Source organism: Eucyclogobius newberryi, unplaced genomic scaffold, assembly GCF_026437365.1.
Source record: "Eucyclogobius newberryi isolate DKJ021-1_F unplaced genomic scaffold, fEucNew1.0.hap1 SCAF_5, whole genome shotgun sequence".
NCBI classification, from domain to species: domain Eukaryota; kingdom Metazoa; phylum Chordata; class Actinopteri; order Gobiiformes; family Gobiidae; genus Eucyclogobius; species Eucyclogobius newberryi.
Window position 1 is genome coordinate 12,859,454 of NW_027316167.1, and position 26,276 is coordinate 12,885,729.

General features: G+C 38.0%; 1 protein-coding gene and 1 pseudogene across 1 annotated transcript; both read right to left on the reverse strand.

Moving 5' to 3' along the window:
- Positions 1–2,967: 2,967 nt before the first annotated feature.
- Positions 2,968–5,649, reverse strand: LOC140380704 (xaa-Pro dipeptidase-like; annotated as a pseudogene).
- Positions 5,650–5,891: 242 nt separating this feature from the next.
- Positions 5,892–26,223, reverse strand: ppef1 (protein phosphatase, EF-hand calcium binding domain 1). Its single transcript, XM_072465669.1, has 18 exons — positions 26,116–26,223; positions 24,337–24,369; positions 22,948–23,075; positions 22,823–22,883; positions 20,318–20,481; positions 19,448–19,562; positions 17,517–17,563; positions 17,272–17,438; positions 16,911–16,947; positions 16,686–16,835; positions 12,430–12,569; positions 11,175–11,412; positions 10,513–10,698; positions 9,582–9,724; positions 8,914–9,020; positions 7,995–8,158; positions 6,632–6,716; positions 5,892–6,174 (listed from the first exon to the last, which is right to left on the reverse strand). The coding sequence occupies exons 1-18, from the start codon at positions 26,171–26,173 to the stop codon at positions 5,951–5,953; spliced, it is 2,247 nt and encodes a 748-aa protein (XP_072321770.1). The 5' UTR covers positions 26,174–26,223; the 3' UTR covers positions 5,892–5,950.
- Positions 26,224–26,276: the final 53 nt, after the last annotated feature.

The following is a 26,276-nucleotide window of genomic DNA, read 5'->3' on the forward strand; positions in this document are numbered from 1 at the left end:
CATACTTATGAAAACCACAGACAACTGAAAATATCTTGCAACTTACTTTTTCGCATATCCAAGTCTATACTTCACGAGGTTTTGGAAACTGTCTTCTGTGAAATGTCGGTAGAATAGCACTGGATGAAGAAGTTACTTTGGCACTTTATTTTAATTTAGCCATGGATGTTAGCTAACCCAGGGCTACGTTCACATTTCCCATAAGTCCACGGGGCAGCAGGGCGCACATAAACTTGTACAAATAATAAGAATATACAGATTATACAAAAAAATCAACCAAGTATGTACCTGTAACAGACTTTTTAAGACTCATTAAGGCTAAAAATACTCATCACGTGTGTGCGTTTCTGACAAGCGGGAGCACCATGACCCAACTTGACACTCACTACGTGTGGGTTCAAATACAGCCGGGAGTCCCTGTAAGTTCGTGGGTCGTGTGTTGGTAACTATGTAGTTTACGACTCTAACTGAGCGTGAGGGACCGCATGATTGGCACAACAACCAAGTGCGATGACCCACTGAAGTCAATGCTCTGGAGTGGCTCTCCACTGTGGTATCATGAGCCGACGCTTAGAAATGAATCGCATCGCTGCAGTGTTATCAACACGGACTCCACTTTTGGGCCCTAACAGCGTTTATAGTTCATTTTACTGACTGTGAATGTTCCATAATTAGCCACAAAAAACAAAGCTTTTAATTAGAAACCAGTCAAACCAATGCTCAACAATAAAACGGATTCAAACAGTGTATGTAGACTTTAAGATGAGTTTGCCTAATTCAACCAAGAGGCCCATATTCTCTGTCCATATAACAGCTGTAAACAAGCATGTCACTATTGTAATTTGTTTTTTAGTTTAGTCTTTATTTGTCAGGGACCATGTACAAAATCATTAATCTTCAAGAGAAAAGATGATCTGCACCAGATTTTGCTACTTTCCATCTGCAGTCCCTGGGCCGGTGAATACAGTACAATAATAAAAGTACACATGTCATTATTAACATTAGCTCAGTAAAATACACAATAAAACAAATTCATTTCTAAGAGTTACAGAATGAATACAGACAGATAAAAACAATACAGCTTAAAACTAGGTTGGCTGATGTTGGCACCGTTGATTTTCCAGGATGTGCTTTTTCAAGTTTCGAGTGAAGTTATGAATATCTACGGACAAATTCAGACTATCTGGGAGTTGATTCCACCGTCTGATAATTAAAAAAGCAAAGGCCGATTGTGCGAAGGCCGAGGATCTTTTCGGGATGGTGCAATTTCTGCTTACTGTGGAGCGGAGTAGTTAGTTCAGAGCAAAGTTGGACATATTTTTTCAAGGGAGGTAAAGCAGCGTTATTAAGGATTTTGAATAGAGTTCTTAAATTTGTAAATAAAATAAAATGGTCAAAACTGAGCATTTTGTATTTGCTAAGAATGTTGCAATGGTGATAACCAAGTGTTTTTTTTGTCAATTGCCTTTAATGCTTGGTTATAGAGAGATCTGATAAAGGGTCTCATTGGCCTGAGACCAACAGGATAAACAATAAGTCATGTGTGGGATAATCATAGCTTTGAAATAAGTGAAAGTGGCCTCGACTGTCAAACTGTTTCTCATGTGTCTTAAAGATGAGATATTCTGTTGGATTGAGTTGCATACTTATTTTAAATATGCTTTTTAACAGCCAATGTCTGATCCAAATAGACCCCCGGGTATGTTGTGTCAGTGACAATGTTAATCTTTGTTCCATTGACAGAGGTTGGGTGTATCTTTAATTTTGATTGATTTGGTAAAAAACATAGCAACTGTCTTTTTAATATTGAGTGTTGGGCATGAGGATTGAAGCCAATGACTTATTTGATGACTACTTGCTGCATATCCCCATCATGCGCATACATGAGGATATCTACATCTCTGCACACATCCAGGTCATTGATGTAAATAGTGAACAGCAAGGGTCCCAAAATTGACCCCTTGGGACTCCTGTTGTGCAGGGCTTCAGAGAGAACGTTGCATTGTTGGTTCTCACACACTGCGTCCGATCTGAGAGATATGATTTTGGCCACTGCAGTACTTGAGTAGAGAAATTGTAATGAGTGAGTTTGGACAGGAGGACACAGTGGTTTACTGTGTCAAAGGCCTTTCGAAGGTCCAGAAACACAGCACCCACTGCACCCCCTCTGTCCAGGTAGGCTCTGATGCTTTCTGTCAGGTAGCAGCAAGCAGCTTCGGTGGGATGATTGCTGCAAAAACCAAATTGCATCGGGTGAAGAAAATTATTGTCGTTAATATGTTCCGTTAGCTGTTCTATGATAGCTTCCTCTAGGATTTTTGATATTACAGGCAGTATACTAATAGGCCTGTAGTTGCTCCTTTCAGTTTTGCTACTACTATTATATAGTATAAGAGGTTTTTTTTCTAAGAGCTTTTCTATAAGAGTGTTTTTTATAAGTTATCTGTTATTATTCACTTCTGTACCTACTTTGTGTTGCAACACTGGCAGAGGGATTTTCCTTTTAGTGGCTGCAAGAAATTGAGTCTCGATAACAGCGACAACAAGCCTTTAATTGGGTACAGTTAGAAGCCTGTAAACATTACAAAGTCAGGTACCTAAAGTGCACAGTTACAATGGTAAATCGCTGATAGGCATGTGATCAATCAATGTTCAATTATTCAGCATCGCATGTCAAATTCCTGACTTTGGGAAGATGCTAGCTCAAGGAATCATCAAATAAAATGATCACTGAGCCATCCATGAGCCGTGTTTTACTTCTTTACCGGCATTTAATACTTTCATTTTAGTTTCATACAAACACTGAATTTTAAGGGTCGTTATCTATCATACAAAAACACTGGTGAAACTAGTGCAAAAACATTCATCTTGAGGCACTGAATTGTACTCCGAGTGATTGACATGCGGTGGAAAAATACTGTAAAAAAATATTGGCAAATGGTTGATTATTGTAAATATTTGATTAGTTTAGTATCTCGAGCCTTTGCGTAGGTACATTTGCTCATTTTTCCTTTCTGGTGAAGGGGCTGAAGGCTTTGGCAGAGTCGGCCATGAAAGCAGCTCCACACCGGCGGCCGTCACGGCAAGGTCGTCTTCAATACAAACCTGCGAAAGGTTTCGGGAAGTGTTTTACCGAGTGTTTTGCATGCCATCAGGTTAAGCCTTTAGGTTTAAAAATGTTCAGAAAAAAAAACAAAAAAACAACACATTAAACCGTTGTAGCCACAATTTCATGCGTTGAAATAAGTCAAAGTGCGCGCTACACAGACGTATCGAGGGTTGCAGGTAATAAATGCGCTTCCTGACTTACTCCTCCGAAGCCACGGAAACGGGTCAGCACTTGGTTGTTGATGACGCAGCTCTGAGCGGGGTTAGCGAGAGCCTGGTCCAGCAGGTGATTGTTGAAATATATCCCGGGCTCCACGGTGAGGACCATGCACTCTTACACAAGACGGCCCATTCTGAGACTCCTCAGCCCAGGCTCATCAATGCACTCTGTGCCCTATAAAATCACATTCATTTTGATCAGAGTTATAGTCTGGATTCAAATCTCTCACTGTTCAAATTATGTATTTTTGCAGAGTTTATTGCCTTTGGGGAAATTACCTCTGCATTTAACCCACGGGAAACCTTAAGGGAAACCAATCAGGACCTTCTTGTTGTGAGAAAGGAATCCAGACTTAAACGTACCATCTATGCATGTATGAATAAATCATTCTCTTGAGTCTCGACAGTTCCTCACCTCCGGGTATCCTCCCACATCGTGCACATCGATCCCCAGCAGCTGTCCCAGACCATGGGGCATGAAGACGGAGCCCATGTGGACCTTCATCATGTCTTCTACGCGACCGGGCAGGATGCCGAGCTTCAGCAGGCATCAGTCCACTTCACCCGTTCACAAAAAGAGAAGTTCTTGTGTAGTTTTGTATTAAACTGAAGAAAAAAATCCGGCATGCGTGGTATTCCATCTGTAAATGTTTACCTGGTTTAGGGGCAGCCATGACGGCTCTGGAGGACTTGAGGCCAGCTTCGTAGATGGCTCTTTGGTCCGCGGTGAATTTACCGATGGCAGGGAATGAGCAGGTGATGTCGGAGGAGTAGCAGTAGTGTTCTTCACCCACATCAAAGAGGCTGTATGCAAGACACAAGGCATTGGCTGATAAAGGACGTGTAGTGACAACAAGTACAGTTCACATTTATCATTGTAGATTCATCAGTTATCTGTTTGTGATTTAATTGAAAACAACGCAGTCAAACACGTCTAACAGCAAGGCAGGCATGAGCGTGTGCGTGTGTGAACAAACAGATAAACATAATATTAGAAACAATTCCTATTTAGTAATCTTCTAACAATAATACAAGCAGTGCGCTAATACTAATAATAATACTAATAAGCTGTGATTACTTAAATAACAATGTATAAACAATCATAATATAGTTTCCAACAGCACCTAAACAAACCCTCTGCAGCCTCATGATGAAATGCTAGGCCTCAAAGCCTCTACTACTAATAATCTATTAATAAATAATAATCAAACGACCATAATGGCACCCAAGGAAACATATTCCAACAGACATACGTATAAGGCTGACGTAAAAATACAGAGACCAAGTAATATCCGTGAGATAATAGCTAAAGAACACAGAATGACAGGGATTGGCATTAGCATTAGCATTAGCGTTAGCGCTTAGCTCTTAGCTGGAAGCTAATACAGGTAATATGCAGGCCAAACATCAGTAACAACCCCAAGCATTCAGATTATCATCTCTAACCCCACAATAAAGACCGGCAGAACACCCACCTGTCTCGTGGACGCACACCAACTAATAACACACAAAAACGGGGCTAAAGGAACAAGCTATCACCAGCTCCGAACAACAGCCATCACACGCACTGCGTCTGTCAGACAGCGCATAAGGCGCATACTTATGAAAACCACAGACAACTGAAAATATCTTGCAACTTACTTTTTCGCATATCCAAGTCTATACTTCACGAGGTTTTGGAAACTGTCTTCTGTGAAATGTCGGTAGAATAGCACTGGATGAAGAAGTTACTTTGGCACTTTATTTTAATTTAGCCATGGATGTTAGCTAACCCAGGGCTACGTTCACATTTCCCATAAGTCCACGGGGCAGCAGGGCGCACATAAACTTGTACAAATAATAAGAATATACAGATTATACAAAAAAATCAACCAAGTATGTACCTGAAACAGACTTTTTAAGACTCATTAAGGCTAAAAATACTCATCACGTGTGTGCGTTTCTGACAAGCGGGAGCACCATGACCCAACTTGACACTCACTACGTGTGGGTTCAAATACAGCCGGGAGTCCCTGTAAGTTCGTGGGTCGTGTGTTAGTAACTATGTAGTTTACGACTCTAACTGAGCGTGAGGGACCGCATGATTGGCACAACAACCAAGTGCGATGACCCACTGAAGTCAATGCTCTGGAGTGGCTCTCCACTGTGGTATCATGAGCCGACGCTTAGAAATGAATCGCATCGCTGCAGTGTTATCAACACGGACTCCACTTTTAGGCCCTAATAGCTTTTAATCAGAAACCAGTCAAACACAAGACAATCAACTTCAGTGGGTGACGGTAAATGCACGTTTTTATAAAAAAAAAAAAAAACTTACAGCATGCTTAACAGAAGGAACCATTTGAAAATAAAAAGATTAACAACAATAAAATGCATTTATAATTAATATGGCGATGAAGATTCATAACAGATGCTCTTCAAGAGTGGAAAAAGTTAAGAATAACAGGTAAAATAATACTGATAATGCTAAAGACCTGGAACAGACAAATTATAAAAAGTATGTTTCATGTAGGCTAACGTTTGAATCCAGCCTACTGTACAGAAATCGAGCACATGTGTGTGTTCACGTTCTTTCAGTTGTGGATGTTAAAGCTTTTATCTCTGTGATCCACACGTAAAATCTCTAAAACGTCTCTGCGTTTGTCATCGTTCCGCTCAGATGCTGGTCCTTGTCCAGTTTGTGCACGACCCGAAACGCCTCCAGGAACTCGGTGAAGTCGATGGAGCCGTCTTTGTTAAAGTCGATGCTTCGGGCCAGATCGTCAATGACCTGCTCGTTTATGTCCACCCCGAGGTGAGCGCTGAACAGACGCCATGTTTGACGAAACTCCTCAGTCGAGATCAGCCCTGGACACATTCACAGACACGTTATCATAAATTACAATTAGAGGGAGGATGATATTTGCCTGAATGTCCCTTCTACATCCTGTTCAAACGCAGAAGGGTCTGGAATCGGACCACAAGGGGGCGTCAAAAAGACTCTAATTTGCCACACTGTCTCTCAAATGCAGAAGACTTTCTCCTTTTTAATATCCTCGTATCATTCAGAACAAAACATATAACTTGATTTACCGCAGATACATAAAAGATTAGTTATTCGCTTGTTAATTCGGCAGAAATCCGCTTTGTTTCTCAGCCTTCTGTCATTTTCCACCATTTTTGTTCAGACTGGAGCGGACCATGCGTTTCTCTGTCAATCACGGCCTTTTGAAATCGACCAGACCAAAACGTCTTTGTAAAGTATTGTCATAGCGTGTGGTCTTGGCGGGTCTAAGTAAGGATAACATGGCAGAAAATCTTTTACCCGAGTGGTCTTTGTCGATAATGTTGAAAATGATCTCGATGTCGGTCCTGTATCTGAACAGAGTCTCAGCCAAGTTTGGAGTAACCTGAAAAAGCAAAAGCAAAAACGGATTAAAAACAAGTACTTTAATCTAAGTTTCTGGTAAAATAAAGGTTGGATGAAATTAAAAACAGATTTGTATGAATTACCCAATTTTTAAACTACAAAAGGAGGAAGTAGGTAAGTATTTCTTACCTACTTCTTCATGTTGTGAATGTTGTTTTGAAGGTATGCAAAATGTTGATTGATTTTTAAAAAAATGCAATGAAAAGAGCTAAAAAAGAAACTGAAATAAAAAGCTATGTTGTAAACCTTCTGCACGACTGCGATTGATGTTTTAACACATTTCTATTGGATTGACATATTATTCATTTTGTTAATAACGCCCACCTCTTCAGCTGACACTCAATCGCAGCGGCATTTAAAATACTTTTTATGGTCTGATTTGTCGTTAAGTGTTGTTTTTACTGATAGTTCTATGGGGAAACACAAAATGTACTAATTAACAAGAATAAAATCAGGCGTGCAAACTTTGACTCAAATAAATACCTAAATAAAATATATTCCAACAACTAAACCTTATGAAAAATAGTCAACATTAATATTCTGTGCAGCTGGGGTAAATTTAGTGTTTCCCTCCATTCCCCAAGTACACGTAAATTATTATGTGGATGTATTCATGTGCATAGAACTGCTGTAAATAAGACTTTACAAATTACTTTACCACTATGATTAGTATTATTTTGTCCTATGTTAGCTTATTTTTGTCTTTTTATTTCTATTTTATTTATTTTTTATTATTTTTCAATTTGAATGTTTTTTTTTTTCTCTATTCCCTATTAAGAATATGAGAGGTTCTGTACATAGGAGTTTTGTTTATAAGAGTTTTTTTCTATTAAGAGTGTTATCTGTTCCTTTCTTCTATATCTACTTGCGTTGCAGCACCGAAATTTCCCCATGTGTGGACAAATAAAGGCTTATCTTATCTTAATTATGTGCTTTTGCGATGTGAAAATCAGGTACCACAGTTTTAACTTTGAGAAAACACTAAAAATGTTTATTGTTTGCGGTCTTGCATGCCGTTCCACACTTACATTTATATTATGGACATGAAATGAGGATAAAATGTGTGTTTTTGGACACGTGCAATGACAATACTGAACTTGTTTGTTGTCAAAAGTGATGTAGTGCTTCAAAAACAAAGCGCACACCGCAGATGATCGATTTTCTTTTCTTTTCCGTTGCTGTTCTGTTTGTTGCATTTGCACCTCCACAAGTACATCAGAGTCTGTTACTGTTTCATTGGGAGCGGTTTAGTCCTCACCCGAGCCAGCTGCGTCCCAGATCCCATGTCCTCAAAGCAGGTCTCGTACTCCACGGCGCCCTCTGCTGTCAGACGCACCAAATGTGGCCTCAGCGTCCTCCAGGGCAGATCCAGCCTCAGAGCAGACTCCAGCACCTGGGCCCATTCACTCACAGAGACGCAACCTGGAACGACACACAACTTTGCTCAAATGTCCATGAAACTTTAACCCCTTTTGCTTGGGGCCTATTTTCCCTAGAACGGCTGAAAAAATTAGCCCCATTTAAAGCTGAAGCTGTTCCTGAACCTTCTGCAGTACAATTGGCTGGAGCCTTTGTGAAGCTGAGACTATTTGGACTCTAATGTCTGTTTTACTCTAATATAAGTAGAAACAAGCTCTGTGGAGAGGAATTCAGAGTTTAAATCCTGCCAAGATTTAAGTTAAATATATGAATGACTAAATCTGGTGTCTGGAGGTACTTTGACACTGAAATGAGCATCTGTTGGGTATTGACAATTTTCTTTCAAAAGCTAAAGGCAAATTCACTAAAAAAATAGGGACGTAATAAGCAAAAATGTCCAGGCGAAATCCATATAAAAGTCCTATTAATTTTTCTTTTTTTTTAGGGTAATTTTTCATTTGTGGGTTTAGAGTACAAAGTGACCCAGATTCTTCCCAGAATGATTTATTTTACTGGAAATAAGTGGGTTATGGCTTTATTTTTATGTACAGCATATCAAGCAGCTTGAGAGTTCCCTTTTATAAGATGGTAGAATAAATAAATAAAAAGTCCGACCTCTACTACTCTATAACTAAGCATAAGTAGTCAATCAGATTTAAGATAACATCCATTGTCAATCTGCAATTTCTGGTTTGCTTGGATTTGTATTTACCAAATCATAATCAATTCACACTACTAACTTTGAAAACATGCAATACCTGTGTTATTGTGGTCAAACTCCTTAAACGCCGCCATTAACTCAGAGCGATGGGTGAACAGCTTTTCCTTTAGGGCCTTGAGCGCTGAACCCTCGGCAACTCGCACTCTGTATAAAAACGACAACAAAATATTATGTTATTCAATGTTATATTTCAGAAAGCGAAAGGCAAAAAAGACAACAGCCTTTACAAAAGCCTCATTGGTGCAAAGTCAATCGTATTTTTTTAATCTTACTATGGTATTCCTAATTACGATAAAACATTTTGAAGTAAATAAACCTCTCGTAACCAAACTCAACATTACTTCAATGAAATGTGACAGATTTGAGATCAACATTAGCTGTAGACGGTGCATACTTTTTAAACTTTGCCTGTCAATGTAGCTTTGTTGTAAGTCAATAAACATTATAGCATAAGATTATCATGCCTTTATGTCAAGATTATTCAGTTAATTGATAATTGTGATTATTTAGGTCATAATTTGGGCGTAAGAACAAAAACAATTGAAAGAAAATAACAATATATGCTCTTTTTATTTGAATGTTTACTTCATGTTATCATTCAGAACGACTGAATTCATAAAGTTGGTCACACACTGCAATGATGATATAGAAAAATTACGTGAGTAATGGTGATTTATCTTGTGAAATGTGATAGTGTGACGTTACCTCTGAGTGAGAGTGAGTTTGCGAGTGCCACGTCTGACTTGATACTGGTAAAAGCGTGGAACCAGATCTTTTCCCATTTTGATATAAGCCCCTCGGTTGCTGCCCTCTTCATAGTAGTTAGACGCAGAGAAAATCGTGATGACCTGTTGAAACGCTTGTCAGTTTGTTGGCAAATGTATTCTGTGCATAGCTTTTGTCAACTTAATGTATGTTTTTGCATGATAATCGACTATAAAGGCAAAACAATAAGGCAAATTCAATTCCTTGCTATTTCTCCTTTAAGGCAAGACCGTGCAAGGGATTTGGAAATAAATCATACACTTGGAGATATCAATCTGAAACATCTTCTGTAGTTTACCAACACTATTTTAGAAGTTTTTATCACATAAAGTTTCCACATAAAATAAGGCATTTTATGTGTAAAATGGCCCAAACTGCACAAATCTGGGACATATAAACCTGGAAAGATCTAAAAAAATGACCAGGTTTAAGTTTCTTGCTTAATTTTGTTGACAAAGTAGATAAAACACATTTACAGAGGGAATTTTAGATATCTTATTTGAGCAAACAAGATCAAACTGAAAATTGGCTTACACATTTTGATTTCACCTCAGTATTAGGAGATAAATCAGGTTTAGAATTAAATGTCAATCCTGGTCAACCTCAGTATATAAGATAGTATAAGTTAGTATAGACGGTGTATAACCATCATGCTTTGAGTGGCATGCAGATTCAACAAATTACAATGCAACATTTTAGAAAAAGTTGATAGTTTGAAAGTCCTTATTGAGCAATAATCAAAATCCTACATAAATACATAAATAGATAGATACTGTCATTGTACATAAAACAGCAGCAGTATCCATATGTAATAAATACCCACATAATAGAGACTTTTTCACCATATTTCCCACCACAGTTGTTGGCTTACCCGTCCTCCATGGCAGAGCTCGTAGCCTTCCTGTTTGCACTCGTGGGAGCGGATGAGCAGCTGCAGTCCGTGTTGGAGCATCAGTCTTTGGGTCACATCAGGACCAAAGTAACAGCCTCCTCCTCTGAACGTGTTTGGGAAGCAGCCGTCCTGGTTCTTAGGATCGCTCCACAAAATATCCACCACCTATAAAAATGATAAAAAGCAACAACAAAGGGTGACCGGATTTTGAGCCCTAGAGGCTTATGTTTTTTGTATTTGACAAATCTATAATCAATTAAATATATTTTAATTTTCTATAACCAGTGATGGTACTAGAAATTAGAGCAAAATTTCCAAAAAACATAGTAATTTTTTTCCCCCTGAATAATATATTTTATATATGCAATATATGCAGTAAAAGTGCAGATACAGACGATATTTTTTGGTGGTATTTTTATCTAAGTATAGGTATTGGAATATATTTTTAAAAAAGTAAAAGTATTTCAAACAGTTTGAAACTTATCTAAGAGTCAAATGTAGTAAGAGTTTTTGGTCGCCAGAAGTGACTGAATTTATGCCTTCATTTTCCTGGTTTTATTTATTATTATATCTCAATGTACCACGTTTTCCAAAATGTACAATATGGTCCTGAATATTAGACATAATCTCCTCGGACTGGCCTGTTTCCACTCTCTTTCGTGCTGAGGAGGAGACGGAGGAGGCAGGGATGACAGAGAATCCAGGAAAGGCACTTGGAGGGAGTTGACGGTGAAGTGCATGCTGGGCGATGGGGGGCAGGGGCACGGCGACAGGGACGAGGGGCTTCGGGGCGAACAGAGCGTAGAGGATGACGAGGAGGAGGAGCTGGAGCAGGAGGCAGCGCTGTCCTGATGGGTCAAGTGGCCACGCCTCCTCCTGCTGCACATGCACAAGTGAATAACACACACTACTTTTATCCACAAGTCTGTTTGAGTCGAACCCCTTTGTCGATCGAAAACAAAGGGTGGGCTGCAATTACAGACTATTTCGTTTTTTGTTTTGTGTTTATTTTTAAGACTTTAAGAGACAGAGATGCGCTAGATAAATGTAGATAAATAACTAGTTTCCGTCTGCAGTTCTTGAGTTACAGGAATAAATGATACAATGCAATTACACACGGTCAACAAGAACAATTCACAACGTCTATTCTCTGACTCATAAACACTCACACAACATCACACAACATCACACAACATCACACAACATCACACAACATCACACAGCATCACACAACATCACACAAAATCACATCACACAAAATCACACAACATCACACAACATCACACAACATTACACAACATCACACAGCATCACACAACATCACACAGCATCACACAGCATCACGCAACATCACACAGCATCACACAGCATCACACAACATCACACAACATCACACAACATCACACAGCATCACACAACATCACACAACATCACACAGCATCACACAGCATCACACAACATCACACAACATCACACAGCATCACACAACATCATACAACATCACACAACATCACATAACACAACTACACATCTCGAGCTGCAATGAGTATTACCGTAAGTATTACAGAACCACGAGTTAGCTTTGCCTTATAAAATACCGTATTTTTCGAACTATAAGTCGCACCTTTTTTCATAGTTTTGGCTCTGGAGCGACTTATGTGATATTATTTGTTATTTTCACACTTGCAACCACATCTCACACTCCAGTGCGACTTAAACATGTTTTCTTTTCTCTATTATGCACTTTTTGGCTGGTGCGACTTACAATACAGTGCAACTTATAGTCCGGAAAATACGGTACTCACTTTTACACTACGCTACACATCTGTGGGTGGGAAAGATGCCTGTGCTTTTCTCTGAACCTGATTTCGACGGAGGTTCTGGCCGCTCTTTTACCTTTGGTTGGGAGTCTTTTGGTTCCTGCTGCTGTCGGGCCGAGAGCCGTCGGTGGATCTCAGCCGTTTGGTTTGTCTGTAGCTCTGCCCCAGGTCCAGCGGCTCAAAGCTCTGTCTGGGAAGCCTCAGAGCCGACTTCACCTGGACGATACAGACACCGTCACTCAGAGTCCGGCAGTGATCAGGATATGCTGTTATACGATGTGTAAATGGTCCACCCAACTACTGTCCACAAGCGAGGCGCGAAGAGCAGCTTTCAAAGTGCGGTTAAAACGTTCACACAGCCCATTAGCCTGTGGATGATATGCAGTTGTCCGGTGGAGTTTAACCATGGATGTATTATATTATCTGGATAGGGTACGCCCCCTCTGCCTCTGGCTCCAAATTGAGTAGTGGCCACTTCGCAGAATGCAGCCTTTTGGTCGGACCATTTCAGGAGTTCGGCCTCTAAAATTACCAAACATGCTAAATTGTTTTTAGTCTAAAAATAAAATAGAAGGAATTTCACTCTTCAACTGTTTCTAAAATACTTAAAAAATACATTTTTAACCTTCCGGTGAACGGTGTACGAGCGCGCACTTGACCCTCATGAACGAGCCTCGGGAGAACACGTGAAGGAAACTAAACACAAACAGAAGAAAGTGACGAGACGAGACCACAATACACGTAAGTTGTGTTTGTATGTCATTCCTCACGTTTCACACATCGTTCCATATGAAGTGTAAAACAACAATTACACAGTTAACACGAGTTAACACGAGCTAACACGAGCTAACACGAGCTAACGTAAGCTAAAGTTTAGCTACACAAAGATGCAACAACACGTCGTGATGGCTCGTGCTTCTGCAAATAAATAACTAATTATTTCTCTTACTAAATGTTCTAAGAGACAAGAGGTTAAGCACAGATCAAGGAAAACTAGAGAAAGAAGGGAAATAAAGTGATGTTTGTATTATGTGCTATAAAAAACAACCAATGATTCAAATATAACCTGCTGAAATGGGTCATATCTTACATATATAAATGTAAAGGTGTTTAAAAGTGACAGTGCTGTACTTACAGGGGCTGAGACCACATTTGAGGTTTTATTACATATTTCATAATGATGTGTGCTGTGTTTAAACAGCAAAGCACACGCTTGTTTTCTATAGGAATGTCATGGATTTACTTCCATGGAATACGTAGAGATTTAGCAAACATGCCAGTTATGTTCTAACTTCTAAGGTTTAAACTTATGCATAAGTAAATGACTTTTGGTTCTAGCTTTAAAAATTAATGTGAAAAGAGGAACTTTTGTGTTACAGAGCGAAATGTAAATCTGTCAATAACATATTCCAGCTTTTCTCTGTTAAATGTGCATAATATATCAATGTTCTAATGGGTATCTTTCTCATCTTTAGTGCTGACCAGTGAGTTTAGTCTGTCTGTGCTGTCCAGAGCTCTACAGGTCACTACAGGTCACTGCAGGTCACTACAGGTCACTACAGGTCACTGCAGACACAGAGTCATCTCAAGTAAACTCCTGACGACTCCAAAGCAAAAGGTATTTTAATAATAACTTCTGCCTCGACTAAAAGTAAACAGTGTAGAATCAGTACTTTGAATTTATAAAATGTCTGTTTTGTTATGACCAAAAAAACTAAATGATAATTGTTCTTCAAAAGAGCCACTGCTGTGTCACATGTGTCTGTGAAGCAGCTTCAGGACAAACATATGAAGTGTATGTTATATGACTTTTATAAATCTAATACATATGAAGTGTATGTTCTATGACTTGTATAAATCTAATGCATATGAAGTGTATGTTCTATGACTTGTATAATCTAAACATGTGAAGTGTATGTTCTATGACTTGTATAAATCTAATGCATATGAAGTGTATGTTCTATGACTTGTATAATCTAAATATATGAAGTGTATGTTCTATGACTTGTATAAATCTAATACATATGAAGTGTATGTTGTATGACTTGTATAAATCTAATGCATATGAAGTGTATGTTCTATGACTTGTATAATCTAAATATATGAAGTGTATGTTCTATGACTTGTATAAATCTAATACATATGAAGTGTATGTTGTATGACTTGTATAAATCTAATACATTTGAAGTGTATGTTATATGACTTGTATAATCCAAACATATGAAGTGTATGTTCTATGACTTGTATAATCTAAAGCTGTGACATGTTCTGTTTGTCTCTCAGTCAAACAATGGAGCTGAACGGTGCAGTTACTGAAGTACAGAAGACTGTGTAACCATGGAAACAAAGTCTTGTTAAATACTGAGATATTCAGTATTTAACGCAATAATGTCACATTCATGTGCATATAACTGATGTAAAAAGAGTGTTTATTTTACCATTATTATTAGTATTATTTTGTCTTGCGCTGTTTTTATTTTATCTTTATTTTCCCCCTCCATTCCTTATTAAGGTATGAGAGGTTCTGTCTATAGGAGTTTTTGTTTATAAGAGTTCTTCTATTAAGATCGATCTATTAAGAGTGTTTTTTAAACTTCCTATAAGTTATCTGTCCTTTTCCTCTGTATCTACTGTGTTGCAACAACAAAATTTCCTCATGTGTGGACAGTAAAGGAATATCTTATTTCATTCAGTTTGTTCTATTTGACTTATACAGGTTGTTTTATCATTGTTAATATTTTTATGTTGCACTGAATCACCAAAGCAAGTTCCACTGTTTGTGAATTCTTTTCTTTGACAATGGCAATACATTTTCTGATTCTATTAATGATGATAATAATAATGAACAGTACAGACTCCAAAACTCCTTAATAAGGGACTCCCACATTGTAGCTTTAAAACTCATTGTAGCTTTAAAACTCAACTAAAACTGGCTAAAATCAATTTATCATTTGTAGTTATAATCAGATTTGCATTTATTGAACAAGTTCATTATTCTTATTAAATACATTAATAAACAAATGTGTTTTGTATTTATTAAAGATTGACATGATAAAAAAACGACACAAAAGGAAACTGAATATAATTAAATACTGCTTAACTCAATTATGTAACAGAATCGATGATTATATTTTATATTTCTTCTCATCTGATTAAAAAAATGCATATTGGCCAAATTATATTATGTAAATAAATAACTGAAAAGTTAATAACAAAATAAATACCCAAACCAAAAACTACAGAAAATGATGAGGACATTATTACACCTCTAAATGTAATTCATTGTCATTAAACCAGACTTTTTATCTTAACACTTCTTTATAATTCTCTTAAATATCAGAGCTTTACAACATGATACATGTATATTTATAGATGGATATAACAATTCATCATTATACGTTACGTAAACAAACTATTTCAAGCCAAATCATTCCAAAAGTCCGTGTTGACTGTTCTCAGTCTTTCACGCTGCTGTGACGTGCGCGCTCCCGACGCCAAAGCCTCACGGCGATGACGTCACAAAAGTGGGAGGAGATATACCAGTATTCAGGAAGTAATGCGGAACTAAAAAACTTTTTTTGGAACCATGTGCCAATGAGCAACTCCATAGGTTTCAATGGCGGCCATCTTGGCTTCCGGGGGCTTGAGTTTAACCCCCAAACTACCAGCCACAGCATTCCGCAGCTCGGAAGTAAACTGCGGGCCCTTATCTGAGGTCATGTCCAAAGGAACCCCAAAACGCGCGACCCAGGAAAAAATGAATGCCCGTGCCACCTCAGCTGAAGTAGTAGACGACAGAGGAACTGCTTCAGGCCAACGCGTAGTCCGGTCTACCATAGTCAATATGTGTGTAAATCCCCTGGAAGGAGGAAAAGGACCAACCAAATCCACATGGACATGCTCAAACCGCCTGTCAGGAATCACGTCAGGGTCACCAATGTGGAAGTTCAAATAATCAGACCAAAGGTACGTTTGTGTCTCTTCTTTATTTGCTTCCATCAAAATCAACCCCACCTGTGCAACAAGAATCCATTTAAATACCCTCACCCCTCTACTACTTCCTTCACCCTTTCACAATAAGACACCTTTTGTGTGTGAGACATAATAATACATACATATAATACATACATAATGCAGGTTCGCCATAATACAGGCAATACCACTATGAGAAGTATGAGAAGTACCAGTCCATCTTCTCTAAGTTACTCAAGATTATTTCTAGCAGTCGACTAATGATTAATCAGCCTTTCAGTACGCAATTAAACAAATACAACTCATTAATGTCCTATTTGTGCTAAACATACAGGATTAAACACACAGTGAGCCTCTAACCTTGCATCTCTCCACTGAATTGAGGAAGTCCAGGTCAGTTTGGTCAGAGATTCCTCCGTGAACGATGAGGATCTTTCCATCGATGACCGTGGCCAAAGGCAACAGACTGAACACGTCCTGGAAGAGCTGCAGAATCTCTCGGCCATGAGTCTACAAGAAGTTTAAAAGTATTTCAAGTGGTAATGTTGAAAATGTCTACGTAGATAGCAAAAAATGGATATATACCTTATACTTTTGCATGACTTCTTTGGTAAAGCCATATCTGTAAAATATGAACAAAGTCAAGAGTCTTTACTGTAGGATATTAGTGACATAAAATGCAGATTTTCGTTGAAATATAGTGAGTTTTAGGGTCCAGGCACAAATAGAAATGATCAGGTTCAACGTTTGTGAATTTCCTAAGAGAAGAGCATGTAATCAATAGGAAAAACTGGCTCCTGAACCAGTTTTGCAGAGTTCTGATCTAATTTTATTGCATTTATTCAAAGTTGAACAAAAAACATAACACATTTTAAATAAAAATGCATACTCCGACTTCCCAGTGGTGTAAACCTGCGCATCACGTGGACTTCAGCACTGGTCCTACCTGAGATTCATGATGTGGTCCTCATGGTTGCCCCGGTTCAGGTGCATGTAATCCGGATACAGCAGGAAAAAGGCAAACAACAGGACGACCACTTCAACAGACTTTTTGCCTCGATCCACGAAGTCTCCGTTGAACACGTACGGCGTCTCTGCAGAAGGAAGCCCATTCTGTAAGAAACAATAACATCACATCAAATGGGTCACGATAAAACATAAAAGAGCACAAAAGTGAGAGATTAGTGGTACCTTGTAAAATATAAGAAGTAAGTCGTCAAGGTGACCGTGCAAATCACCTGAAAAGTAGAACACGTTTAATTAACCAAACGGTGCGCTCACATTGTTCATTCAACATTAGTCAAAACAAAACGAGAACTGAACATTTTTAGAAGCAATTCAATTCAACACTAAAGAGTAAACCTTAATATAATGTGCTTTTTGTCTGTCTGTTAACGTCACTTGACATATTTTGTTTAACTTGACAAAAGAGGATGGCAATGTACTGACAATGAGAACAAACAAAAAAGAATATTAATGTCATAGTGAATATTGTAAATCCCCGAATAATCATTATAGAGTGTTTCTTCTCACAATAATCATAAGTCTATAATTGGATATTGTGACAAGCCTGTTAAATATGTTGGTACCTCAATAGTTTTGTTTTTTTAACTGGAGGTATGTGGAGCTGCACTTTTACTAGTTTAAACCTGGTTTAGATCTGTTATCAGACCAAGAGACAAATACTCTCTTACATGGTGTGAAAAGTTTGATTAAAATAGCATGTTTCCTAATAATCTCAAACATTAATTGGCCTAATTTGTCTCCAGTTGTATTTGTCCTATTGACTTCCTGAGACGCAGAAGTGGAGTCATGTGGATGCTGAGTGTGAAAACAAACCAGGCTCCCACAGTGAGCTGCAGTTAAACGTCATTCACAAAACTAATGGGCAATTTACCAGTCACAAGAGCCTGTAATTGTCCTCATGGTGAGAGTCAAGGATTTTTTGATCACGTAAAAAAAAAAGATTGAAAGAAATGATCAGTGTCTAACATTTCCCAATAAGAATTTAGTACGTTTTTCAAGGTGTTTTTGAGCAAAAAAAGGAGCCTCCGCCAGAAAAGTTGCACCTTTACACTAAAACTAAAAGTATAAATAAATTAAAGGACGGATGGGTCAAATGCGGAGGACAAATTTCCTTGCGGGGACAATAAAGTGTACCGGTACTTTAACCTTAAAGGTCCCATAACATGCAAAATCGACTTTTCAGAGCTTTTAACCTTCTTACATTGCTATTTGTGCTTCATATATGTACCCAGAGTGTTTTTTTGATTGATTCCCGCAGTGTTTAGCTATATTACAGACTATCTCCTTTCCTCGAATCTCCAAACTGACGGGCGGTGGGGCAAGACCGCGTCATAAGGGCAAGTACGCGTCATCATCCCCCCATCATCAATTATACACTTAGGATAGACTACGAAACGTGAAAAAAAGCATGTTATGGCACCTTTAAACTTATTCAGGACAACTGAGTGGTAAACTTTCCTTTCAAATAATACAGTGCACATTCAACTGAAATCACTTCATGGCGTAAAGACCTTTTCCCAGTCAAAAGTGTTAATAACTAATCATTCTATACCACAGTGGGTTGTCAAAAGATTCAATATGCAGAGGTGATTCTGACTGATATGGAAACGGGTGAGTTTAAGTTTTTGATTAAGTAAAAACCTAGTAAAGATAACAAGGTTATCTTGAATAAATATCTCTTATTTTGTGTGTTTTTATTATTACTATTATTTATTATTATTATTATTATCATCATCATCATCATAATGTGGTGGATGATAATATCATCACGTGGTATTGAAGTCAGTGCTGAGTATCAAGTGTTTTCCTTAGTATTTATTGACCTTTACTTAACCAGGAAGTCCCACTGATATGCAGTACTTCAGGAGAGTGTTAGTGTTAAACTGGAGCACTTGGAGGAACCCTACAGACACAGAGAGAACATGCAGACCCCGCACAGTAAGGCCTAATGCCATCCGGGAGTCTAACCTAAGACCTCTTTACTGGGAGGCGAGGCGTGTTGAACTGTTAGTATTGTGACTGACTCTAGTATAGCTCAACAATGTGTGTCCCTAATATGAACAGTGTGAATGTTTCCAGATCTGAAACACACTCACCACATATGGTGATGTCTTTGGTGTAGGACGTGGACAGGTGGACGATGTTGGGCATCTGTCTCAGGAGCTTTTTGGTTTCATATAACAGCTGAAGCAGATATTTGGCATGAAGAGGCTGTAAAAAACACCAGACAGGTAAATTTAGTCAGGACGCCATTCAAATATAAAACGTGTCACACCAAGTATCATTTAGGTGACTATATCAGATCTAAAGTGCGGCTTAACCAGGTCTAAAATGAGACTAAACCATGGAAAAAGTATCTCTAAATGATGGTTAACCCAAAACAGGACAACAACGTGAATAGTCTCTAAATATGAATACTAAATCTGCAGAAACTACACTAGTATCATGACTAGTTTAACTCTTGCTTTCATTATGGTGCCTGTTTGTGATCGTCTTCCTCACAACAAATCATTCTGCTTCTTTTAAGTTTGTGGACAACCAATCAACATTGTGCGGCTGTAACTTAAATGTAGACAATATCTCCTCCTCCTTATATCTTCATTTACATATTACACCTCGAACTAAATGAATTGGTCTATTTTCTGACATTTTTCCAAACTCTTCTAAATCTGACTCACATCCAGCAAAAGAAGTGCTAAACTTTATGTTGAATAAATATAACCAGACCTGAACTAATGTGGGTCAACTTTATGAAAAATGTGATGCTGGTTTAATGAACACAGAAATGTCCCTTTATACCATTCCAACTGCACTGCAACTGTTTTATTTTCATTTTAATGAGCTCCATTTTAAGCTTTTTTAGCACAGTTCAAAAACTACCGTCACCGTTTTGATTTATTAACGGTATGTCAGTAATTCACAACTGAATTAATTTAGAAAAACACACTTTCTGTCACACTTCATACCTGCTGCTCCTTGAAGGCGCCGAGGAGAGTGTTGGTATCAGACACGGACAGAGGGAAAGACAGTCTGGGTCCGGTGTAAGAGTCCGGGACCGTCATGGAACCAAAGCTGCTCTCTCGTCCCAACCAAGGGTCCACCACAGGGTCCAGGAGCTGCGAGATCAGGTCTGAAACACATCAACAGGGCCCAAAGAAGCAGACTGGAGATATAACTCACATTAGCTGATAATATGAATAATAAATATATGTTTGGATTTTACATACAATAAGTCGGTTCGATTTTACCAGTGAAAACAAGGAGAGAGAAAACTAGCAGAGTAATCAGTGGGGCTTAGGAGAGAAAGAGCGTTCCGTTTGAGTCCCTCTGGACGCGTGAGGCTGCAGGACCTCAGTATTTTTGTCCTGAGGGCTGTTACTCACCTCAAAAGACAAGTCATAGCCATTTATACGATTAAAAGTGCCATGTATTTTGAACTGCAGCTTGTCTTTAGCTTATTGTTATTGTGAAATGGATGAAGTTATAGATGGATGGAATCATCACCACGATGACCAAATGTCTATTCATAGTCAATGTCTATTTTAATATATTGCTTTGAAATATGGCATTGGTTCAAACACATGAGCCGCTGCCCCGACCCGACCAGACCTCTCATTGTGCAGCATTGAAACCTTTTGGTGTTATTCCATTTTCTTCTTGTTTTTTTTCAACTGCTCAATATTAATTATGTTGTTATTAAATTTATTATTTATTATTAATGATTTTCTTTTTAGGTACAGGCTATGGAAGGTTCATTTCCAATTGAGACTAAACTTCTGACAGTTTTGAGGAGGTTTATTTGAAGTTTAGTTGTCATTTAAAACCAATCTCAATTCCAAGTAATGACCCAAGTGCTGAACTGATCCAACATTTCTACAAAATAAGGTGCATTGAGAACATTTACTGTTAGTGCTCGTTTAAAATACCAGCGGAAGAAACAGCTTCATTTCACTAGCGATTTTGTCGCTCTGTTTCATGCCCTGGACCAGTTCTTCTGATCGTGTCCAAGTCTACGTAAATGTCAGTGATTCAGAGGTGTACAGTAAATGACAGTTGTTATTCTTTGACTAAACGCCACACTAAAATGGCATATTACAGAGTACATTACGCAGCACATTATCTCTGCACATTTAAAAGCCCCGCAGTGACATCAGCAGCAGGGCCGGCCCGAGGATTAGCTCAGGGCATTATGCTTTTTAGCTGAATGTGTGGGTTAATACACACTTAAACCACAGCTGTGCAATACTGTTACCAGGCAACAGGGTCGCTCTGGGGATCCTACAACAGAATAATGGAAGCGTGACTAATGAAGGAGCAGAAAATACATTAATAAATGAACTGCAACATCCACAGAATCACAACAACTCCAGTGCATTTATGTACTGTATGAGCAGCGTGTGTTTTTAAACTGCAAATGGCAAATTAACTAAACTAATCTAAACACAAACATTACATTTAACCTCTAGAAAGTGATTATAAAACACAACCATGTAGTGCTTACTGAAAGGATTTTATCGGCCCGCTTCGCTTTCAAAGTAAATGTAATGATCATTTATGTTTTTACCATATTGTACCGTCATTTTAATGCGTCTTACTGTAACGTAAAACACTTTGAATGGCTTTATGTACAAATTCTGCTCACTCTAACCGTACAAATAAGCTTTCTTTGCCTTGCCCAGTGTTTATACAGAGGAAAAGGCTTGATGCTTGATACTAACGCCACAATAACAAAAAACATAATTTAAATTTTAGACATACATTTTAAACAATACATTCTTCCATGCAGGCTTGTTTTAGTTCAGGAAATGTTAAATTGTGTCCTAGTGTGATTTTTCTTAGAATGAATACATTAAAATAAGTATCTAGGTTCAATATTCATTTTACAAATCGTGGCAGTGTTTTTGAATGTGAGTGTGAAAAGGGAAAGATGAGTAGCAGCTTCTATCAGAGGTGCACTGTAAAATGTGTCTGGGGAAGGGTTTGTTACCTGCTTATCTCCATGGAAATGTTACATAAACAATTTAATATTGATACCAAAAGTCAACGGAGCAAGTATAATCTTGTGCTTTAGCAGGACTAGTATAAAACCTTGTGGTAACATAGACTAAACTACTGTTTTTTGTGTTCTATTGTGCAAAAAGGAGTGTTTTTTTCTCCGCAGTATCAAAATCGAGTTTGAAATTAGTCTTAGTCAGGTAAAGTTTTAATGGTATTTTATTATTTTTAAATTTTTGTGTGTCTGATTTTCAATACTTTTGAGCCATGATTGGCACTGTTCTAGTGTTTTAGTTCCCTTATAGTTGGACGTCAATATTTTGTGTGATACACTGGTCAAAACACATCATTTTTAAACATTTTATAAATATTATTTGTGTGTCCATTTGCCCCGTCAATAATCTACTGCATGGAGACAGTACAAACCCCACCTAAATCACCATTAATGTGGGTTGTAGTTGCTAAGGTCGACTCACCTGGTCCATTTCCATTTAAGTGAGTGACGTTGTCCAGCATGAAGCTAAAGAAACTGGACAGCTAGAGAAGAAAAGCATGTGTCAGTAACAATGGGTTTGTGTGCAGTTCTAGGTGTGCTCCAGACCTGCAGCTGGTCCTGCTCTCCTGCATATTCAATGGACTGAAAGATGTTCCAGGTGTAGCGCCGCCTCATCTCCAGATGTGCCATGTAGCGCCGGTACCACCTCTGGATCAGAACAGCTGCCTTCATGGCTGCAACAACAATGTGACTCTGTATTATTCATGACGTATTGTAATCCAGGCTGACACATCCATGGGTTACAGAAGCATGACAAATGTGGAACGTTTACACAGAACTTAACAATATAAAACAACATATTATATCTTTTGAAAAATACAAAAAAGTCTTCAAAATGTTGCAAATCATATGAAGCTGAAATCCATGAATAGAAATGAATGCTTTATATTGATAACTGATTTCTGATGAGGCAGGTTAGATTAAAGTGCATTTTCTATTCATGACTTTGTTTGGTGGGATAATACAGTTTGTGAAGAAAAGGTAAAATGGAAAATGCTGAGTCCTAAAAATGAATCCATCCAAAATGCAAGGACAATTTATGCACAAGAATACATGTGTTGTTATTTATTTGTATTGATAAAATAACAACTCTTGCGTAAAGCAGAGGAGCTTTGGTCCTTGTTTAGTAGTTGCTAGGTAACAAAAATGAAGACGTCTTCACAGTGGATTCATTAAACATGTCCATCAGCATTAACATTCGAGAGAACTGAGTCTTTATTAAAACTCTATCAGTCCATGTGATTTTAATGCATCTTTTCCTGTTCTACAGAGCACTTTGAATTACTTCGTGTTCAAATTGTTCAAAATGGCCTTAAAACTCAAAGTGGTTTGCTGTAGCCTTTTTATTACAACTTAACATCTGAACATTTTTCTGCAGTTTAACACGTAGAGGCGGGAGATAAATATAGTTTTTGAGACGTGTAACATTTCTCAGCAGAGTTTAATTTTTGCACCCACAGTCTAAAATAGGCTGTGCAAAGAAAATGTATTAAAATGTACTTGTTGTATCATATCAAATATAAGTACATTCATTACATTTTTAATCAGTCATTTTTGATTAGTAGAAGCAATACATTAGTCAAAAAATGTCTTCAGTACAATTATTCAGTACATTGTAAACCTGGTAAACTAAACATGGTAGAATATTGTGCTTATTGTCTGTAACAAAAAGGCTGTAAATCACACTGTACTGTAAGTGTACTCTGGATAGTGATATTTCTGCACATTCACACGCAAATTTATGACGAATTGCCAACATATCATTTGATTATTGTCGTCAGGATAATACAAAAGAATATCCAGATTAAAACGTTTGTCTTTTTTGGCTCCGCCCAACTCACAGGGCGACTCGTTTCAGAGCAGCACCCATGGGAGACACTTGAACACACACACGTCACGTTTGTCACACGTGGATGAGGAGCAGAGGAGACTTACTCAGAGCCGGGCTGGGATTTCTGACGTGTTCACCTGAGACAGAGAGAAACACTTCAGAGTTTCAACACGGTGATTGAATAAAACCAGAGAGCGGAGAGTGATAACAAGACACAGGGGAGAAGGGGGAGGGGACAGGGGGAGACAGGGGGGAGACAGGGGGAGCAGAGCAACGGAAACGAACCAAATTCAAATCGTGGCAGTGTTTTTGAATGTGAGTGTGAAAAGGGAAAGATGAGTAGCAGCTTCTATCAGAGGTGCACTGTAAAATGTGTCTGGGGAAGGGTTTGTTACCTGCTTATCTCCATGGAAATGTTACATAAACAATTTAATATTGATACCAAAAGTCAACGGAGCAAGTATAATCTTGTGCTTTAGCAGGACTAGTATAAAACCTTGTGGTAACATAGACTAAACTACTGTTTTTTTGTGTTCTATTGTGCAAAAAGGAGTGTTTTTTTCTCCGCAGTATCAAAATCGAGTTTGAAATTAGTCTTAGTCAGGTAAAGTTTTAATGGTATTTTATTATTTTTAAATTGTTATTATTTTTGAGTTGGCATGAGATTGTGGACTGAATTCCGAATGTATTTTCCCTGTTGGAGCCATTCGTCCTTGTATAGTTTAGAATTTATTTTGCCAAGTTTATCATTTATTTTTATTTTATTAAATTATTTTTGGTTATTTTGCACATTGATTATTCCTTGTTGACATTATTTTTGTTAATTTAGTTCAGTAAATATTAAGTTAATTGTTTTTATTGGTCACATTTGTATACTTAGGTCAAGTAGTGTCCAAAAAAGCCTCAGTGCCGACATTTCATATGTTTGTTTAGATTTGTTTAAGTTAGTTTTCTGGACAAATCGCCACTGCACTCCCTTTTTACACCCAAACACACACTTTTTATCTATATGTAGCTGCTTGCTCTTTTTCAGATGACTGATTGATGCGTGTCTTAGTTGACCGAGTATTTCTTCAGTCGATTACAGCTCTAACGACTGGAGAGAGACAGATATTCCATTTCACAAAGTAATAGTACTTTCTTAATCTTCCTTCTTCGTGCGTTATTATTTTAGTCTTGATAAAGCTCAAGATCATTCTCAAACTGTTCAGAAATGGTCAGATTAATATTGATAATCGCTTGAATGAGTTAGATTTTTGACAACCCGATCGTGGAGACAAGCAGGTGTCGGACCCTTAACTAGAACAGTTACACAATTCTTATAGACATCATATTCACAATCTGGAAAAAATAAATTAAAAAAGGTGATTTAACACAAAATAATAGTCGTTTCTTAAATATTATCACGTGGTATCAGATTTTTTCATCATCAAGACTCAGTTTTGTTACTAGTTTTAGGTTATCTGTATTTTTTCCCAACCTTATGCCCATCAACCCACAGGACATAAATGAAATAATGCAAAAAACAAACAAAAAACCTGTAAATTACATAAATTACAAATGGAGAGGTACGAACACAAAGTTAAGAAGAATTAAAAAGTAAAATACTGAAACATTTAACACGTCTACAATTACTATTTTTGAAAAACACAAAAGCTCTTCAACATTTACAACAAACGAATCTCCTTTTAATCAGTTTCTTGGACCAGGATCCTACTTTTAAACAGGAGACGTGCAAAACCCCGACACAAAAAGGCCAGCGCACATAAAACCTGTCACTACGTGTTGATTAGAAAACCTCACTCAGCCTCTTTGCGCCTCCGTCCACAAAGCTGATTTAGTTAAAGCTGTAAAAGCAGGCGAGCGGAGACGTGTTTGTGTACCTTCTGTCTCCTCCACACATTGTGTTTCCGTGGCAGCAGCCGAGGTGCCACATCCCATAATGCCGTCCGTCCTCTTTCAGATGACATGAGACTCATGAGAGGGCACCTACAGAAAACACACCACCACTCAACATTCAACTGCACTGCTTACGTTTAGGGAT

Coding starts and splice junctions, on each gene's coding strand:
- ppef1 (XM_072465669.1), bottom strand. CDS start 26,173: ATGGGATGTGGCACCTCGGCTGCTGCCACGGAAACACAATGTGTGGAG. Junction 8,159..8,913: donor GTTTGACCACAATAACACAG/GTATTGCATGTT, acceptor GTGTCGTTCCAG/GTTGCGTCTCTGTGAGTGAA. Junction 6,175..6,631: donor TATCGACAAAGACCACTCGG/GTAAAAGATTTT, acceptor GAATGTGTCCAG/GGCTGATCTCGACTGAGGAG.